The 17,256-nt window shown below is 33.2% G+C and overlaps 1 protein-coding gene across 1 annotated transcript; it reads right to left on the minus strand.

The window, feature by feature from the left end:
- Positions 1-12,028: 12,028 nt before the first annotated feature.
- On the minus strand, positions 12,029-16,450 carry LOC132283110 (probable auxin efflux carrier component 1c). Its single transcript, XM_059785006.1, has 6 exons — positions 14,700-16,450; positions 14,300-14,570; positions 13,952-14,037; positions 13,411-13,568; positions 12,519-12,595; positions 12,029-12,404 (listed from the first exon to the last, which is right to left on the minus strand). Exons 1-6 carry the CDS (start codon positions 15,895-15,897, stop codon positions 12,338-12,340), a joined length of 1,857 nt encoding a protein of 618 aa, XP_059640989.1. The 5' UTR covers positions 15,898-16,450; the 3' UTR covers positions 12,029-12,337.
- Positions 16,451-17,256: the final 806 nt, after the last annotated feature.

The raw sequence follows: 17,256 nt of genomic DNA on the forward strand, positions 1-17,256 counted from the left end.
ATAGAGATAAGAATACGATTAACTTATTGTTACTGATAGAAATAGATAAATCTCAGTATGTAATCACACACACACACACACACACACACACAATGAATGTTGAATATATCAGTACACTGAATTTGAGCCTGAGTAAATTAAAGGGAGGGGCACACTGCATCCTCTACCTATTCGTTACACAAACCGACACCCACCATCCCATTTGTATTTGGCAAATGTTGTTTTTATCGATGAATAAATACTAAAAGGACAATTATTTTGCGTCGTTTTGTACAACAATTTGATCATGGTCACGTGGAGTACTATAAAATATTTAGCTGTAAAATTAAATATCTGCTATTTTTTATTTTTTATTATTATTTTTTTTTGACACCTAAATACCTGCTATGGTACACTAAGATTCGGTCAATGTTTTTAATTTTTATGCCATTGTATTTCTTACACTTTTATGCCATGATTTTTAGGGGCATGATACCGCCAAATTATATTGGGCCGATCATAAACACTACAAACTCATTGTTGGCCCAAATCCAACTCAACTGCACCCAATGTCCATGTCATGTATCCGATATTTCAAAATAAAAAATAAAAAATAGTTCCTGATGTTCCATTTGGTTGGAGGAATGGAAAAATGGATGGAATGGAGAGGGAAAGAAAAAAAATGATAAAAACCAGTCACTAATGCTCGATTTGGTTGGAGAGATGGAAAAATGAATGGAATGGAGAGATGAATGGATGGATGTGAAATTTTCAAGGAAGAGAAATATACACTCATTATATAAAATTAAATTTCATTTCAAATTTTTTAGAAGGTTAAAAATGGAGATTACATTTATGTGTAATTATCCCTTATTTGTCTCTCATCTTCCTCCCAATTTTGGGGTGATAGAAAAATGCAAAGTAAAATGGATATTTTACTCTTTCATACCTCCTCCCTCATTTCCCTTCCCCCCAATCAAATACAAAAATATTCTTTTATCCCCTCTTATCCATCCCTCCTCAATCATTCCCTCTAGCCAAACATATCATAAGGGCAAACAGAAACCGTTTTTGTTTCGTGTTTATTGTGGATAGCATGTTATAGTAAAGCAAAACACCGAAACGCATTTGATAACTTTTGTTACAATTTGAATAGTATTGCATTTCTGGTCGAAAATAGGTCCAAATCATTAACACCAAATTCATATATATATACTAGTGGCCCTTTTCACTAGTCATTTTGTTTTTCAATCTTGCAACATTTTTTCACTAACACATGTTTTGATATTTTTATTTCAACTAAATATTATAACAAATTTTATGTTACCAATCATGCTTCTAATTACTATTCAACCCACAACAAAAAAGTATATTTTTGTTTTGAATGAAAACAAAAACCCAAAACTAATAAATCGCTTGCCAACACCCTACAAAAATGACACATTTTTTTTCGCATGGTTACTAATGTCATATCATTTGTTCTTATTGTTATTTATTGTCTGGTTAATTAAGATAGGGGTCACATGTTCACACTTTCTAGTTGGGCCATTTACATGATGAAGTTGAGACAAGCATGCCTATAAGTATTTCATGAATTGGGTCCGTTTTTAAAAAAAAGTTCAATCTGTAACTGGCATAAATGCGTGGTCACACGCCCAAGTATAGTGGGATATGTCGGGACAAACTTAGGAATAACTTTTAGTACATGGGCCTGAATTGGGCCCAAATTGATTTTAGGGCTCAAAGATTATTCTTAAGGTGATGTTCCGCCGGAGTTGGACCCAAATCGCACAAGCTACAACAACACGTTGTCGGCCCAAATCCAAATTAAATGAAACCAGATACAACTGTCCATGTCCTTTTTCTGCCTCGTACCAAAATTAGAAAGTCACTGCCGAAAAAAATAATAATAATAAAAATAGCACTCCCTAATATCGTATTATAATTTATTTAATAATAAATTTTTTTGATTAATTATTGGACTGCCCATATATTTTGATTGTAGTTTGGCCGTGATAGCTTTTTCTATTTTTGTCCTCCCATATCATCCAACCTTTTTCAAATAAAATTTTGATGAGAAATTTAAATTTCATTTATTTCTAACTTCAATCATGATTCTCAATCATACCTCTTCGTTCTTAGCTAAGTTGTTAACAAATGCGAGGAGGAAAGAAATAAAAACGAACATGAGTATATATGCCATTTGTGTAATCATATGCTGCAATTCATAATCATGAGCTTTTGTAACACGGTCATATATTTACAGCTAATGCTAATTCCCGACTTATACAAGCCCAAACCATGACTTGTAGAACATTTACTTCATATAACTTTTCAGTCTTTGTGGTGTTAAAAATAAAAAAACGAGTATAGAACATTTCACGGATGGTTTGCTTTCAATACACTAAATTTGCCATCCGGAACATTTATCAAACGCATTAATTGGCAATGCTTTATATATATATATATAAAATCTTCGGTCGACAAACAAATTTAGAACAAACGAATAAGACAAAGGGGGTATGCACCCCCCACAACTGTGGGCTCTACAACCCCCTTACGTTTTTTGTTCCGAAGGTTAAGGTGGGGTGTGCATATATATCACTGCTCTTCTATTATTATTATTATTATTATTAAATTAATTTTTAAATTAATTTTTATAAATTTATTTATCTTTTCAATAGGTCTAAATAACATTATTCTGAAAAAAAAGATTAATTCAGTGTTAAGTGTTTTCCATTCAACCAATATAAATATTGCGGGGAGATATTTTGTGATATGGTAAATCATAATGGTGTAAGATTTAACTTTGTTTGTCTCTCGTTAATTAAACAATTCCACGCCATTACTTTAACAATAACATGAACAATACAAGGATGGGACTGCATTAGTTAGTTGACTGTCCTTTTCATGCATGATTGAGTTATCTAATTGATAGAATTTGCTGAGCTAATTAAATTAAACTGTGAACATTAGCATGTGGTATTAAAAATTAACCTGACTGACTCTCTTGGAAGTCTTTATTTCCTATGTTCAATTAATTCACTCCCCCACGTGCAGAGGACACTTTTTGCATGTCTCTGTGTGAATGTGTGTGTGTGTGTGTGTGTGAGAGAGAGAGAGAGAGGAGAGAGAAAGAGAGGTTGGGTGCAGAAGGGTTAGAGAAACAAGAGTACAAAAAACTTTTATATAATGGAAATGCCGCATTCTCTATGGATCCCTCTCACCATCCAAGAATGGGGATGAGAATCCAGACAGGGGAATAAAAAGATACACACATGCACTTCTATCTCTACTCTATATGTATATGCGTGCGTATATATGTATCCATATATATGTATATGTGTGTTTATATATGTGCACAAGGAGAAAGAGAAGGCTCCCTAATATCGACGGGACAAGGCCACGAAGTATTGTCTCGCAAACGGCCGACCCAACACAAGTTAGTGGGAGACATCAATCGTTACCCACAGCAAAGTCGACTCCTCTCTCTCTCTCTCTCTCTCTAACTCGACTTGCATCTATCTGATAAAGACGACACTGACTTGCTGCCTTAGCCTTTAGCAAAATTTGGTGCTTTGTTTGGCGTTATGTCTTTATATATATATATATTACTTTCACATCCCCACTATATATATATATATATATATATATATATATATATATAATTATTTTACTTAAATTCTGTCATACAAGTGCGTGCAGAGTTGATGCATGGCCAACCCCCGAATTTCCAAACCCTATAGGTAGCATGGACCCCCTGAATTATAGGAATAATCCCCCTACTAAAATCTAAGGGAAAGTCCAATCACAATAGCCTACTAACAATCAATACCTCGACGATTTTGGAAACGAATATACGTCGGCTCCTTAATTTTATGTCAAAAATTATATCGCCTAATTTGCTAGGTAATGTAGAATTGATTGTGAAATTTTAACTGATTTTTTTTAATTGTCAAAAACTCAAAGGGGTCAATTAATACATTTTTCTGAAATAGCTTTGACGCTCTGTTTTGATTCGAAAACACTTATTTTCAATTACCCTGTTTAAATTAGTATTTTTTTCGTCATAAATAATAATCAGTAACTTTGCTAATGAGTTTAAGCTTCTTTTGAATATGGTTCAGTGCCTTAAAATTGTTTTTTCAAAATTACTGTTCTGGCCTAAATGAATTAGAATTCTTCTGAATTTTTTTTTTTTTTTGAATTTATCAGATAAATTTTCATTTTGTACTTAATTTTAGCTTTTCTTGTTAGGTTTTTGTTTTTGATTTTCAATAGGTACGTAGTAACCATACAAACCTAAGCGCCTCTAGATCTCCCCTTTATCATATATACATGTATTGTAGAAAATAAAATTTATTAAAGGATTAACAATAGTATTAGAGTTCTCTTTGCCTATACTTTGTGGATGCAAAGTAGTTAATTTATTATTCATTCATGAATTTTCATAGTTTACCGTGTGTTGTGTTGGGTGTGTATATAATATGTTAAAGAAATAATTATTTTTGGGTTGATTGCTTTTGCCCAAGTGGGAAAAGGATATCATCTACTCCACCACCCATGCATTGGAGTGGGACATATGCATTTTCAAAATGAAATTCATGCATTTGGAAGTGAAAATTCAATCAATGAGTCATTAGTCCAATTAGTAAAGTATCCAACTCTCCATGTTAAATTTGGCATATGCATTTGGAAGTGAAAATTCATGCATTTGGTTTTCTCTTCCTTTTTATTTATTTTTTTTAAAATAGAAATTTAAGTACAATTTTGAAAATTGTTCCAAAGTAGTGCTATTGAAAATTATTTCCGAAAAAATTTTAATGGATTAAATTTTTATAAAAGAATTATTAGATGCTTCTATAAGAAAATGAATATACCTTGGAACAATATTAAAAGAAAATTCTTAATTTTTTAAAAAATAAAATTTAAAAGGAAAAGAAATCCTAAAATGAAAATCATTCTAAAAAACCTTCTTTTTTTTTTTTTTTTTTTAAAAAAAAAAGATTTTTATTAAAGTTACATTTTCATTATTATAACTAACTCTAATGGTGCATAATTTTTTTTATTTTTTCTTTATTCTATATTTTTTTTGAAATTAAAAAGGAAAATAAAACCTAAAATGAAAATTATTTAAAAAAAAACCTAAATTTTCTTAAATTTCCATTAAGGGGGTTTGTGCAAAAATATGATAGTCCAAGGGGGTTTTATGCAAAATACTCTTTTTAAATTTCTATTAAAGGGAGACCTTCATTATAATATTACTTGATGGGTTGATATCAAATTTGCAACAATTGGATAGTTAAGGGAGTTTTAGGTCAAATTATTAGTCAAGCGATGCTATGTGCCAAATTGAGTCACATTATATTCATTAATACTCTTCTTTAGGGTTGGGTTAGAATTGGCTCCTCATGTTAATTGCTCGTGAAGCTTTTTACAGGGGTATTAATAAGTGATCTAATTGATAGAATGTTCAATTCTTCTTGTGGGTGTGTTCATCTCGTTAAGCGAGTTGTATTCTTACATAGCTCAAAAATATATGAGTTAAAAAAAATTATTACATGATTAGGAAGTGATATAATTAGTAATGTGTCCAACTCTCTACGTAACTCTCCAAGTTGGTCTACTCATCCCCAAACTGGTGTGCTCATCTAAGTAAGATGAACTATAAACTTGGATGTTTTAAGTTTGATTCTTACAAGCCCAAAATATAAATTGCCATAAAAGGGCGCAGGAATGTTGTTGAATCACACCCCAACTGGTTGGAAAGAAATAATTTTTTTTTTTTTTTTTTAATTTCTTAAAAACAAATAAATAAATAAATAAATAAAAGACTAAAATGTTTTCCATATGTTTTCTCCTTCACTTCACGAGGGGTGATGGCATTCCACATAGTAATGATTCCACTTCTCTGCTTCTGTCATATCCTTCCTCCCGCTATTTGATAAGACAACTCAATTCCTCCAAATCGCCCCTCTATATTAATTTCCTCCATCATGCCAACAATATTCTTAGACCCTTTGCTCTTTCTTTGTTTGCTTCAATTGTGATCATCATATGAGCTACCCATTTGCTGCATTTTATTCTCATACATGGGCAATGACTATTCGCACTTATAGCAAAGAACAAATAATTGTGTTCCTTGGTTTCCTTCGCCAGCTTGAATATTTTTTCTCTGTCCTTGAGTCCAACAATACTACTATGGTTTGCTCTTAGATTGTCAATATTTGCAATAAAATCTAGGGGACAATATTATTTAAACATCAGATTATGAGGTTGAAAAGATGTGTGGGACAAGTGGTATTGATGAATTATATGGACCGTTTTGTATTGCAAATTACTCGACTGGTCCATTCGACTTATTGATTTTCGATTCGAATTGACGTGTTGTGCAAAACTCCGACGTAAGCCACTTTTCAATTTAACTCTATTGTTCCTTTTTAGGTTTTTATTTTGATGTATGCCCTCAAGCAAATTTATTTTTATTTTATTTTTTTTAATTATTTTTTTTTAAGAAAGTAGTAACAAGACGAATAATGTTGAGCAAGCGAACTGAAGACAAAATTAATTATAATTTGAAATTATTTTACACAAAAATGTCTGTCCTCATTGTAGAATTTTGCATTCTCACACTTGTCTATATGAACTTGAATTTTATCTCAAAGCTTAATTTTACCGGGCGAACCAAAAAAAAAAAAAAAAAACTTGTCCCAAAGTATCTAGTTTATTATTTCTTTTATGGTTTATGCATAACAAATTCGATTTTTGATTAATTAATAACAACTAGGGTGGATATGCCACATTTTCTTATAGGATTTTAGCTGTTTTATTTCATATACATATACATATACATATACATACATATACATATACATACATATATATATATATATATATATATATATATATATATCATGAACATGTATAAACCCCATAATGAGTAATTTATGAAAACCTTGTTTTTAAAGGAAGACCATTCTATCAAATGAATATTTTTTTTTTTTTAAAAAAGTAAAATAAACACACGCCGAACTCGAACCCTTCCCTCCCCTTTGAAGATACAAAGGTTGTACAAATGAATTTGAAATAATATGGTGATGAAATATTCACTAATGGTGACAGCTTGCTTAGTTTATCGATCACCCCCACACCATTTTGAAAGGAAAAGACTGACCACATAATAATAAACTCTATAGAATTGTCCATATCCTACTGAAAGCTTTGTTCTTTCCTGTGCTCACGACACTATATTTTTCTGAGTACAAGTTTGATTCCAAAGCGTGCAGCTGCAATTTCATTGGGGGCATTGATTATAGTGAGACTTTCTCTCCAACATTATCAGAAAAAAGAAAAAGAAAAAAGATTCTTTTCGAATCTTTGTGGCATTAATTGGTGCATGCCTCACTTTCATATTGGAGGATGTTAAAAAGGTTTCATTATATGGCATGGAGAGATATTTACGAGTAATAAGTTTATTAGTGCTTAGTTTCAATGATCATACATAGTAAAAGCAAAATTCTTAAATCTGACATGAAATTCGATATTATCACTAAGTTGCATTGACCTTTCTTGATGTTTAGACAAATTACACATAGATAATGCGTTTCACCTTTATTATTTTGACATTTCCTAAGATTTGGCATATGTGCTCAACCACAACCTCTGCCGTTAATGTCCTTTCCTTCTATTAAAAAATCTCAATAACTTTATATTTTGAAGTGAAATGATAAAAATATTATGAAATGCAAAATCAATTTTCATATTTATTTTATATTATTAAATTTTACAAAAATAATATTTTTTTATTAATGACATTTAATTAGATTTCTTTTTAGGGTTTGATTAAGTTCCTTCTTCTTCTTTTTTCAAAAATATAAAATATGAACATCAAATTAAGTTCAGAAAATTACAAGTTTGATTCCAAATCGTGCAGCTGCAATTTCATTGGGGGCATTGATTATAGTGAGACTTTCTCTCCAACATTATCAGAAAAAAAAAAAAGAAAAAAAAAAAGATTCTTTTCGAATCTTTGTGGCACATGCCTCACTTTCATATTGATCAGTTGTTTCATTTGATCGGAGGATGTTAAAAAGGTTTCATTTTATGGCATTGAGAGATATTTATGAGTAATAAGTTTATTAGCAAGCTAGTTTCAATGATCATATAAAAGGAAAATTCTTAAATCTAACTGTTGCAATTACTCAGGATGTTGGATTTGAAAGACTTGTATATCTTCTTTTTCTTTTTATTATTGGTATAGCGAAATTTTTTTGTCGTCTTCACCTGTCAACGCTCGTCAAATCATGTTAAATGACCTGTCAACGCTCGTCAAATCACGTTAAATCTTTCTTTTTAATATGATTATGGGGTTCAAGGTTTTTCGCATTGTTTCAAATTCAGGCTTGGTTGCTTTTGTGCTAGCTAGACATGAAATCCGATGTTATTAGTAAGTTACATTGACTTTTCTTGAGGTTTGGACAAATTATACATAAGTAGTGCGTTTGACCTTTATTATACATAAGTAGTGCGTTTGACCTTTATTACTTTGACCTTTTCTAAGATTTGGCATATGTGCTTAATGACACCCTTTGCCGTTAATGTCCTTTCCTTCTATTAAAAAACCTCAATAACCTTATATTTTGAGGTGAAATGATAAAAATACAATGAAATGCAAAGTCAATTTTCATATTTATTTTATATTATTAAATTTTACAAAAATAATATATATTTTTATTAATGACATTTAATTAGATTTCTTTTTAGGGTTTGATTAAGTTTCTTTTTTAAAAAAATAAAAATAAAAAAAAGGTATGGTAAGTTTTTACAAGATGGGAGAAAAATAAAAAAAAGTTAATAAAGTCAGTTGGTTTGATAAATATATATATATATATATATATATATATATATATATATTTATTTATTTAAACTATTATTAAACTAAATAAGAATATGAAAGATATTTTATACATTTTTTTTTTTTTTTTTTTGAAAGGTAAAGATATTTTGTACTTTTAGGGTAGCTCAAAGCAACAAAGATTAAACAGTCTATTCATATATAATTTGTCCAAATTTTTAAAAAACTTAGCAATTTACCTGATATCATTCCATAACTGGGAAAGTTCTATTGAAAGGGTGTGAAAGATAATACCACTAGCAGTTTCTTTCACAATCTAGGGATGTTTGTCACTTGTGAAGCTACTATTGAAGCAATTTGTTTGGTGTTGTTTCATTTCAGACCTTAAAATTAATTGTTTATATTATTTTACAACCACTGTATGATGTTCTATGATTATAACGTGACAGAAGATAAGAGTTGAAGTGATTCCAAGCATATGAAGACCATATATTTGATAGGGGTGTAACAAATATATGAGGTTAATTAAGAGAGGACAAAAATGATTAAGCACATCGTTCCATAATAGGGGTGTACCAATGGTTGGCTCCATCCAATTCCAAACCAAATCACCTTTTCCCCATTATTTATTTAAAGTTCAGGTCTGATATTGGGCTAAGCTTTTATCCAATTTGTTTGAGGGTCAGGGTTGGTTTGGCATGCGTTTTGTGTTATGTATTGTATTTTTGATTAAAATAAATACGGTATTTTTGTTATAAAAATGTTTTGAAAAAAAAGTTGAAAGTACGTTTGGGAACAATATTGTACTGTGAAAATGTCGGAAACAAAAGCACGCACAGTTATAGTTTTGGGCATGAACAGTTGTCAAAATAAGAAAAAAAATATCTTTTTGGTTTTGAGTCATTGTTCACGAAGTATTTTAGCACTATATAAAATAAAATAAGGTCGCACCAAACATGTTTTTATTGCCAAAATTGACATTGTAGCAGCTCCAAAACAAAAACAGCAAAAACAAAACGCATGCCAAATAGGGCCTTAATTCTGACGTTCTGAGTTTGACTCTTACAAAATACAAAAGTACCCGAATTTAGATGATACGTATAACGTCTGAGGTTTACCTTATAACCATATATATATATATATATATATATAGTTCTGATTTAGCTTAAATCCAACAAGAGGGCACTTAACGGATGGGTAAAGCTGCCTAAAATGGATCTTTACTTAACACACATTTTTCCTGTATATGGGCATGCATTGAAGTGACATAAAATTGGGTGGATTAAAAAGCTGTAATGATCTCTAATTAAATTGGCCACCCATTAAACCCAACATTGATTCCTTCAATAGCGACTTGTCATGAGGTGGGTTGGAAATATCTTGACAAAACCACCTCCGTTGATACAAACCTTCATGAACATTGTACATAATAATAACAACAACTATAATACCAACAACAATGACAATAGTGTGTGAAATATAATTGAGTGAATGTGATTTATCAACAGCTATGTCGGGCAAATCTCATCAACCAATCAACTTCAGCGAGTTGCTACTTTTTTTTTTTTTTTTTAATTGTGTACATATTTATGTGCATATGAGAACGGAGGAGTGTTAAAAATAATTACACAGTTGGAATAATAAAACTCAACAATTACAGTTGAAATTATAAGACTCACATCTTTAGAATTATAAAACTCACAACAATCACAGTTGAAATTCTAAGACTCACATCCAGCTTAGATTACACAATTATGATTTTATAGTTTCTCATGTGTTACCAAGAATCAAACAGAAGGTAGACAACTGCTAGCCCCCAAATAAAAAATCCAACCAAACCACCAATTATCAAGCGTGCATGCATGGTTTGTGAGGTGATGGGCAACTCTACACATAGAAGCAAATATCTGAACAATTAATTACCATATATATATATATATATATAACAATTTTCCCCTCTTATCCTCTACCAAACGAGTGAAACACCTTCATTAATTCATCTTCCTCTTACCCTTTTCCTTCCAATATATTCTCTCCTTTCTCCCCCTTCTTTTTCCCCTTTTGCTTCCAATATTCCTCTCCTTTCTTCCCCTTCCTTTGACCCTTTTAGTTGCAATATTCCTCTGCTACCAAACAGGCTGTTATATGCCCTGCACACGTGCATTAATACGTACAACATCTTGAGTTCAAAAGATGCGATTTAAGTATAGTTATTTGAGAGGCCAATGTTAGTTCATGAATCAACAAGAAATGGTATATATATATATATTGTCAAAATTAATGATATTAGAAATTATACCAACCAAACACAACCAATTAAGAGTGAAAAGGAAATGTGTTAATTAAGAAAAGTTAAGGTATGTAATGAAAAGAATGTGGAGACGAAGGAAAAAGTGGAAGAGACTTTGGACGTGACGATTGTCTCCCAATATTCGAAAGAAGTCGACATCAAATGAAGCTCCTTCTTGCAATGGAGGGTCCCTAAATTCACTATATACATACAAGCTTTATACATATATACATAGATTCTAAAATCTTAGCTAGCTCTCAAAGATCTTTGATCACTATAAGGTCACAACACAATCAATTTCCCTCCATTTAATTCCATCAATTCAGATTGTAATTAATTAATCAAGCTTCTAAGACTAACAAATTCTCACTAAAATAATTAAAGTACTATTTTGGTGACCCCAACAAAGGAAAAAGGCAATACTTAAATTGAGGTAAAGTGTTATCAAAATTTGCATTGTTAACTAATGTTATCACATTAGTTAATAATGACATGGTGGTGTTAAGATACATAATTTATCATTAGAATTTTGTGAGACCTCGAGAGATATTAGAGGGATTCGAGAGATTTCTATTTGTTTCGTAGAAAATGATGAAATAAAATAATACTTATAGTTGGGTCAAAAACAATACAGACGTAACTTTTGATGTTATTTTATAAATTAAATTGACCATTCTCAAATTCAAGACTAAATTTGTGCATCAAATTTATCAAATCCAATTAAACTTTTATTGTATTGAACAACGATCCCTATATAAATTTATATAATCCCATATTGTTGCAAGAGTTGAAGGTTGTTTTTTCATGACAACTTTCATGATAAGGCTGCAATTTTCAAAGGAAATGTTGGAGTAAATTCTTGTAGTCAGTCATTTTTCACGTGGCTTTGTATTGACATATATAGATTCTTGGACTAGAAATGATAGAAAATGTAATTAACTAGAGAGATTTTCTTTTCCTAATAACTGACTACAAACACCATTTTACAACTTTACTAGGAAAGACAATTCATAAAAAATAAAAAAAAAATAAAAAAAAAAGAAAAGAAAAGAAAAAAAGGATTCAAATCGTTTTGGTTCTATTTCTTCTCTTCTTTCTTGATATTTCCATTTCCATTTCCAATTCCTTGATCCACCATGTTTCTTGTCTCTCTTCTTTCTCGAGCTAGCAAGAGTTCCATTTCCATGATTCTGAACATTAATTTCAATTCCTCTTCATAGCCCAAGCAGAATGTAGTAGACAAGTGTGATTGGCAACGCGATTAGCATCCCGAATATGACACTGTAATTCAAATAACTCATGAGAGATCAGTACATGACAGAAAGGAAAAGGAAAGAGAGGAAAAAGATAAGAGAGGAAAGGAAAAGAAAGAGATCATATAGATGTTGTACTCACCCTGTGCTAAGAATGTCAGGGTGTACATTGTATTCCTTGGCAAAGACAAAGGGTACAATTCCTTGTGGTAGAGCAGCCTGTTTTTTGTGTTTGGCAATCCAAGCACATGAAAGAGAGAGAGAAAAGAAATGTAAAATCATGTTAACACAGGACATGCATGTCTGTCCCACACAAAAGTCCCCAAACATCCCCATTTTAATAATAATACAGATAAATTAAACAAGTCCCTACTTTATTCTAATTTCCCTTTTCTTTATTGTGCTCTGCTACTATTAATTACTTTTTCCAAGTCTATCTTGCTGTCTCGAGAGAAAGTTTTTGTTCTTTCACATTTACAATGTTTGACTGATGACCAAAAGTAACTGAAACCACAATGTGATATACCATGTGTGTGTCTCTGGTCTAAAGGGAAATGGTGGGTGAGGACAGAGAATTTACTTTTTACCAGTTGTAAAGTGGTAAAAATCTCATTATTAATGACCATCATTCTAGGCAATGATAAAAGTTAGGGTTAATCATAACTCTTACCATCTTCACTTCCTATTTTCATCACTCACTATTCACTTACTCCATACTCAGAAAAGTGAAGTGGAGGTAGTAAATTTTGACCATTACCCTAAATTTAATTGAAGTTAATAAATTAAATAGTGAATATTGTATGAGTAAAAAATCACTTAGGTTATCATATTCACGATGGGACTACATATGACGTCATATTTTATTAAAATTAAAAGAATATAGGTAGTAATAGCCTTTTAAAATTGTAAAATGTTGGGAGATTAGATATTCAAGTTGATTGGTGTGTCAGTAGGAGGCAAGACACATAGGTGTGGGTGACTGTGTGTGTATATATATAGATATATAGAGAGAGAGGGAGGATGTGGAGTATGACCTGTACAATGGCAACGTGTAAGAGGACTCCACGAAGTCCAACAGCAATGGAAGCAGCTGCCATGACAGCTGGACCTGTAAGGAATCTGACGGCCATAGTAAAAGCTGCAATAGAATTCCCACATGCTATGATCCTCGGTTGCAAAGCCATGAACAGACCTGTCACCAATCAATCAATGTTATCACCACCACACACACTACACACACAGTCACTCACATCCCCCACTCTCCACAGACATTTTCTTCCCTTTTCAAACACCTTTCATCATCACCCACCACACTACGCTTTGTTCAAGCTAAGCCTTAAAGGTCATTTCACTTCATTTATATACTATCGAATGTCCCCAACCTTATCACATCATATCACACACAAAATAAAGAAAAGATAGAAAGAAAGCATGCAAGTGTATAGTAGCAGACAGGACATGCATTATCATCTCCACAACACTGTTACTGTTTCATTACTTTGCTTTTAACTTGCTTTCTTAAAGATTTTAATGATGAAAAGCATGAATTAATAAGTGGTTTAATCAAGAACTGACCTAGACTGAACATGGCCATGCCTAGTCCTGCATCAGACAGTATGGAAATGGACTTTGCTATTATGGCAGGCATCTCAACATTCCACCTGCACCAAATCACAAATTAACCAACAAATTAAAGAGATAGTGATTTTAAAGGAAAAGCCGAAGAGTTTGAACAAAATAAAGAATTGACGATTCTCCGTCCGTTAGATAAACTAAATAGAGTACAGTGGGATTGACCATATCAATTGAATGGATAGCTTTCGATTCTTTATTTGGTTTAAATTTTTCAGCTTGAATATCATTACTCTTGAAGAAAATATTAATAAATCAGATGTCCAAGACTAGTTTTCATAGATTGATTACCTGAATGAAACCAGAGACCATGTAAGGCCAATCAAGCTTGAGTAAGTGTTGGGATTTCTGATGAGTTTCCTCCAAACCATGATCAATATAAGCCTTGTCATTACACTTGTTGGAGGCATGGCCTTATTGCCTTTCCCATCTCCACCTCCACCTTTTTGATGTTGATCACCTTCATGGTTGTTCATTTCTCTCTCTAAACCTCTATTACCAAAGCTAAAATCATCTCTCTCCACCATGTAATTGTCCTCTTGATTGTCTCTGTGAGCCTCCACTGATCATAGTAACCCAAACACAATCACAAAAACCCATCAGAAAAATTAATTAATCTAATTATTAACTGTACGTCACACTGAAAGAAGTTCACTAAATAAATAGAAAGTTTAGAAATTAATTAAACTACCTTTTCCTGGAGAGACAGAAACTCTGACTTCCTTAGCAGACTGGTCTAGGCCTCCTCCATATTCATGGCTTCCAAACACATCAGAAACAGGAGATGCACTTGAACTCCAAACAAACATGTGCAGATCTCTTGTACCTTCCTCTGCCTTCTGCACAGCTTGTCCATTAGGCTTCTTGGCTGCTGCATTAGCCCCAACCCCTTTGGATGCCCCTGTGGGAGAAAACATCCCCGGGTTAGGCGCCGGATAATGCGAATTCCCGGGCGGTGGCGGCGCGTGGTAATGAAATCTTGATTTATTCACATTGCCACCCTCTTCCTCGTAGTTAGACGGCCTCGGCGTCGGTCCCCTCGACGCCGGAAGCCCATAAACGTCTGATGCACCGAAGTTAGAATTCCGGCCACCGGCGACCATGGAGTAAAAATCTGTGTGATTGAAGCTTGACCCTCTTGGAGTTGGGTTCCGAGAAGACTGCAGAGAATATATCTCTGCATTGGTGAGATTCGACGGCCTTGGCGTCGTCGACGACAAGCCCTGAGACCTCCTTGAGTAGATGTCTGATCTTGAAGCATTGGATTTTCTCACAGTAACATGTAATTTACCATCTTCTTTGATCTCTGCTTCAGTCTCTAGGGCTTGTCTTCCATCCAATGACATGACATCAGAATCAACGTGGATGGAGACAATTGAGCCTGCAGTGTCTGGGAATTGCTCAGAGATGAGCAACTTTGCGCCTCTGTATTCAAACATGAAGAGCATCAAAGTGTACCATATGATACACTGAAGGACCACAATTTGGACCATTAAGCTACCAGAGAAGTCACCATACATGCCCTTGAGCAGAGGAATGCCCATGACCAGAGTGTTTGGGAGAGTGGAAACTGAAAAGAGTGTAATAGTCCATTCCAAACAACCCCTTTTGCTCACCTTACTCCACACAGCTAGCACTGCCAGCACAATCAGCTTCTGGAGGGTGTCCGCCGCGATGAACCGTAAGTTCATGGTGTAAGGATCATTGGTGGAGATGAAGTGGAAGGAGAGAAGAGGGACGGCGAAAAGCGCGACGAATCGGTTTATGCCGGAGCATTGGTCAGGGGAGAAGATTTTCCACCATTTCACAGAGCCATAAGCTAAAATCATGGCCACATAAAGTGGAACAACTGCTGTCATGACATGGTAGAAGTCTGATAGACTGATCATGTTTTCTTAACAAATCAGAAGAATGTGTTTGTGTATATGTCTGAGAGAAATAAAGAGAGAAAATGAAGATTGATTGATGGTTGAAGATGGGTGTGTTGATAGTAGATAAGTTGAAGAAAATGGAGGAGCATGTGGGTTTTGTTTTATGGGGTTGTGGGGAGTGAGCAGAGAATGAAAGAGATTTTAATTTAGAATATTGGAGAAGGAGAGCTTTGAGAGTTGGGAACAAGCTTGCACTTGCAGTCTCCAAAGCAGCAGGGTGGGGGTGGGGGTGGGGGGTGTTTCTAAATTTAGTTCTCCTTTTTTTTTTTTTTTTTTTTTTTTGCTCTTGGTTTTGAGCTGTGTGTTGAGAGAGAGAGAGAGAGAGAGAGAGAGATGGGTGTGATTATTGATATAAATTGGTAAGTTGGTGTGTGGCTCTATCTTCAATGGATTAAAGGTGGTATAAAGTTTAGAAAAAGCATTTTGGTTGGAGGTGGTGTGTCTGTAAGTACTTGTTTGGGGAGAGTCACTCTTCCCTTTCTCCCTATTTCTGTCTTGGATTCTCTTTTTAGCTCATGGGCTGTTGATGGGCTATGGCTGTGCTTATATGTATTTATTCTACTTGTTTTATATTTTGTTTTCCCTTTTTAATATCTAAAATCATTTTTATTTATATGTATGTTACTAATTATGTGAAATTGATTATATTATTACAATATTACCTCTAATTTAACCTTTTTTTTAGATGATATCTATCTATCTATATATATAAAAATATATTTTATCAGGTAAAGTACTCGCACATACGTTGCCTATGTCACTACCGAACCTCACCCCTCCTCTTTTCAGAGAAGTTGTACCATTAGGTAAAATACCCACGTACACAATGCCTGTACCACACATAGAACTCCACCCACCCATCCTTTTTCTTTGAGGATAAAGAGGTTATACCATTGGTCCAATGGCTCATTGTGTTTAGGGTAAATTTTATGCTATTTTTATTTTATATTTTTGGGAAAAATGGATCCAACTGTTGAAAAGCTAATAGTAGGGATTGGGGAACAACTAGTGAATGAACATGGGGGAAAATGTGGTTGGGCCAATGTGCTTTCTCCATTTCTAACCAGTGCAGCTTTTGATGGCAAAATGGATGGGCCTAAAATGGTGAGGAAAAGTGACCCAAATTGTAGTTTCTGAAAGAATATGTAGACCCAAGCCCATTATTACATTTCTCAGCTTCATCACTTCAAGGTCAGACACAGATTAAATATTATTTTATTCCTTCTTTTTCAGGTCACTCTCAACTTGTGTCAATAAATGATTTGCAAATTGCGATCACATGCTTAGTGTCGACCTAATTTGGGAAAATCTGTGAAG

This window comes from Cornus florida, unplaced genomic scaffold (assembly GCF_030987335.1).
Source record: "Cornus florida cultivar Cherokee Brave unplaced genomic scaffold, ASM3098733v1 CherokeeBrave_3.0.0_Hap2_Chr11, whole genome shotgun sequence".
NCBI lineage: Eukaryota > Viridiplantae > Streptophyta > Magnoliopsida > Cornales > Cornaceae > Cornus > Cornus florida.

Coding starts and splice junctions, on each gene's coding strand:
- LOC132283110 (XM_059785006.1), bottom strand. CDS start 15,897: ATGATCAGTCTATCAGACTTCTACCATGTCATGACAGCAGTTGTTCCA. Junction 14,571..14,699: donor TTCTGTCTCTCCAGGAAAAG/GTAGTTTAATTA, acceptor TACTATGATCAG/TGGAGGCTCACAGAGACAAT. Junction 12,405..12,518: donor CCTGACATTCTTAGCACAGG/GTGAGTACAACA, acceptor TTTGAATTACAG/TGTCATATTCGGGATGCTAA.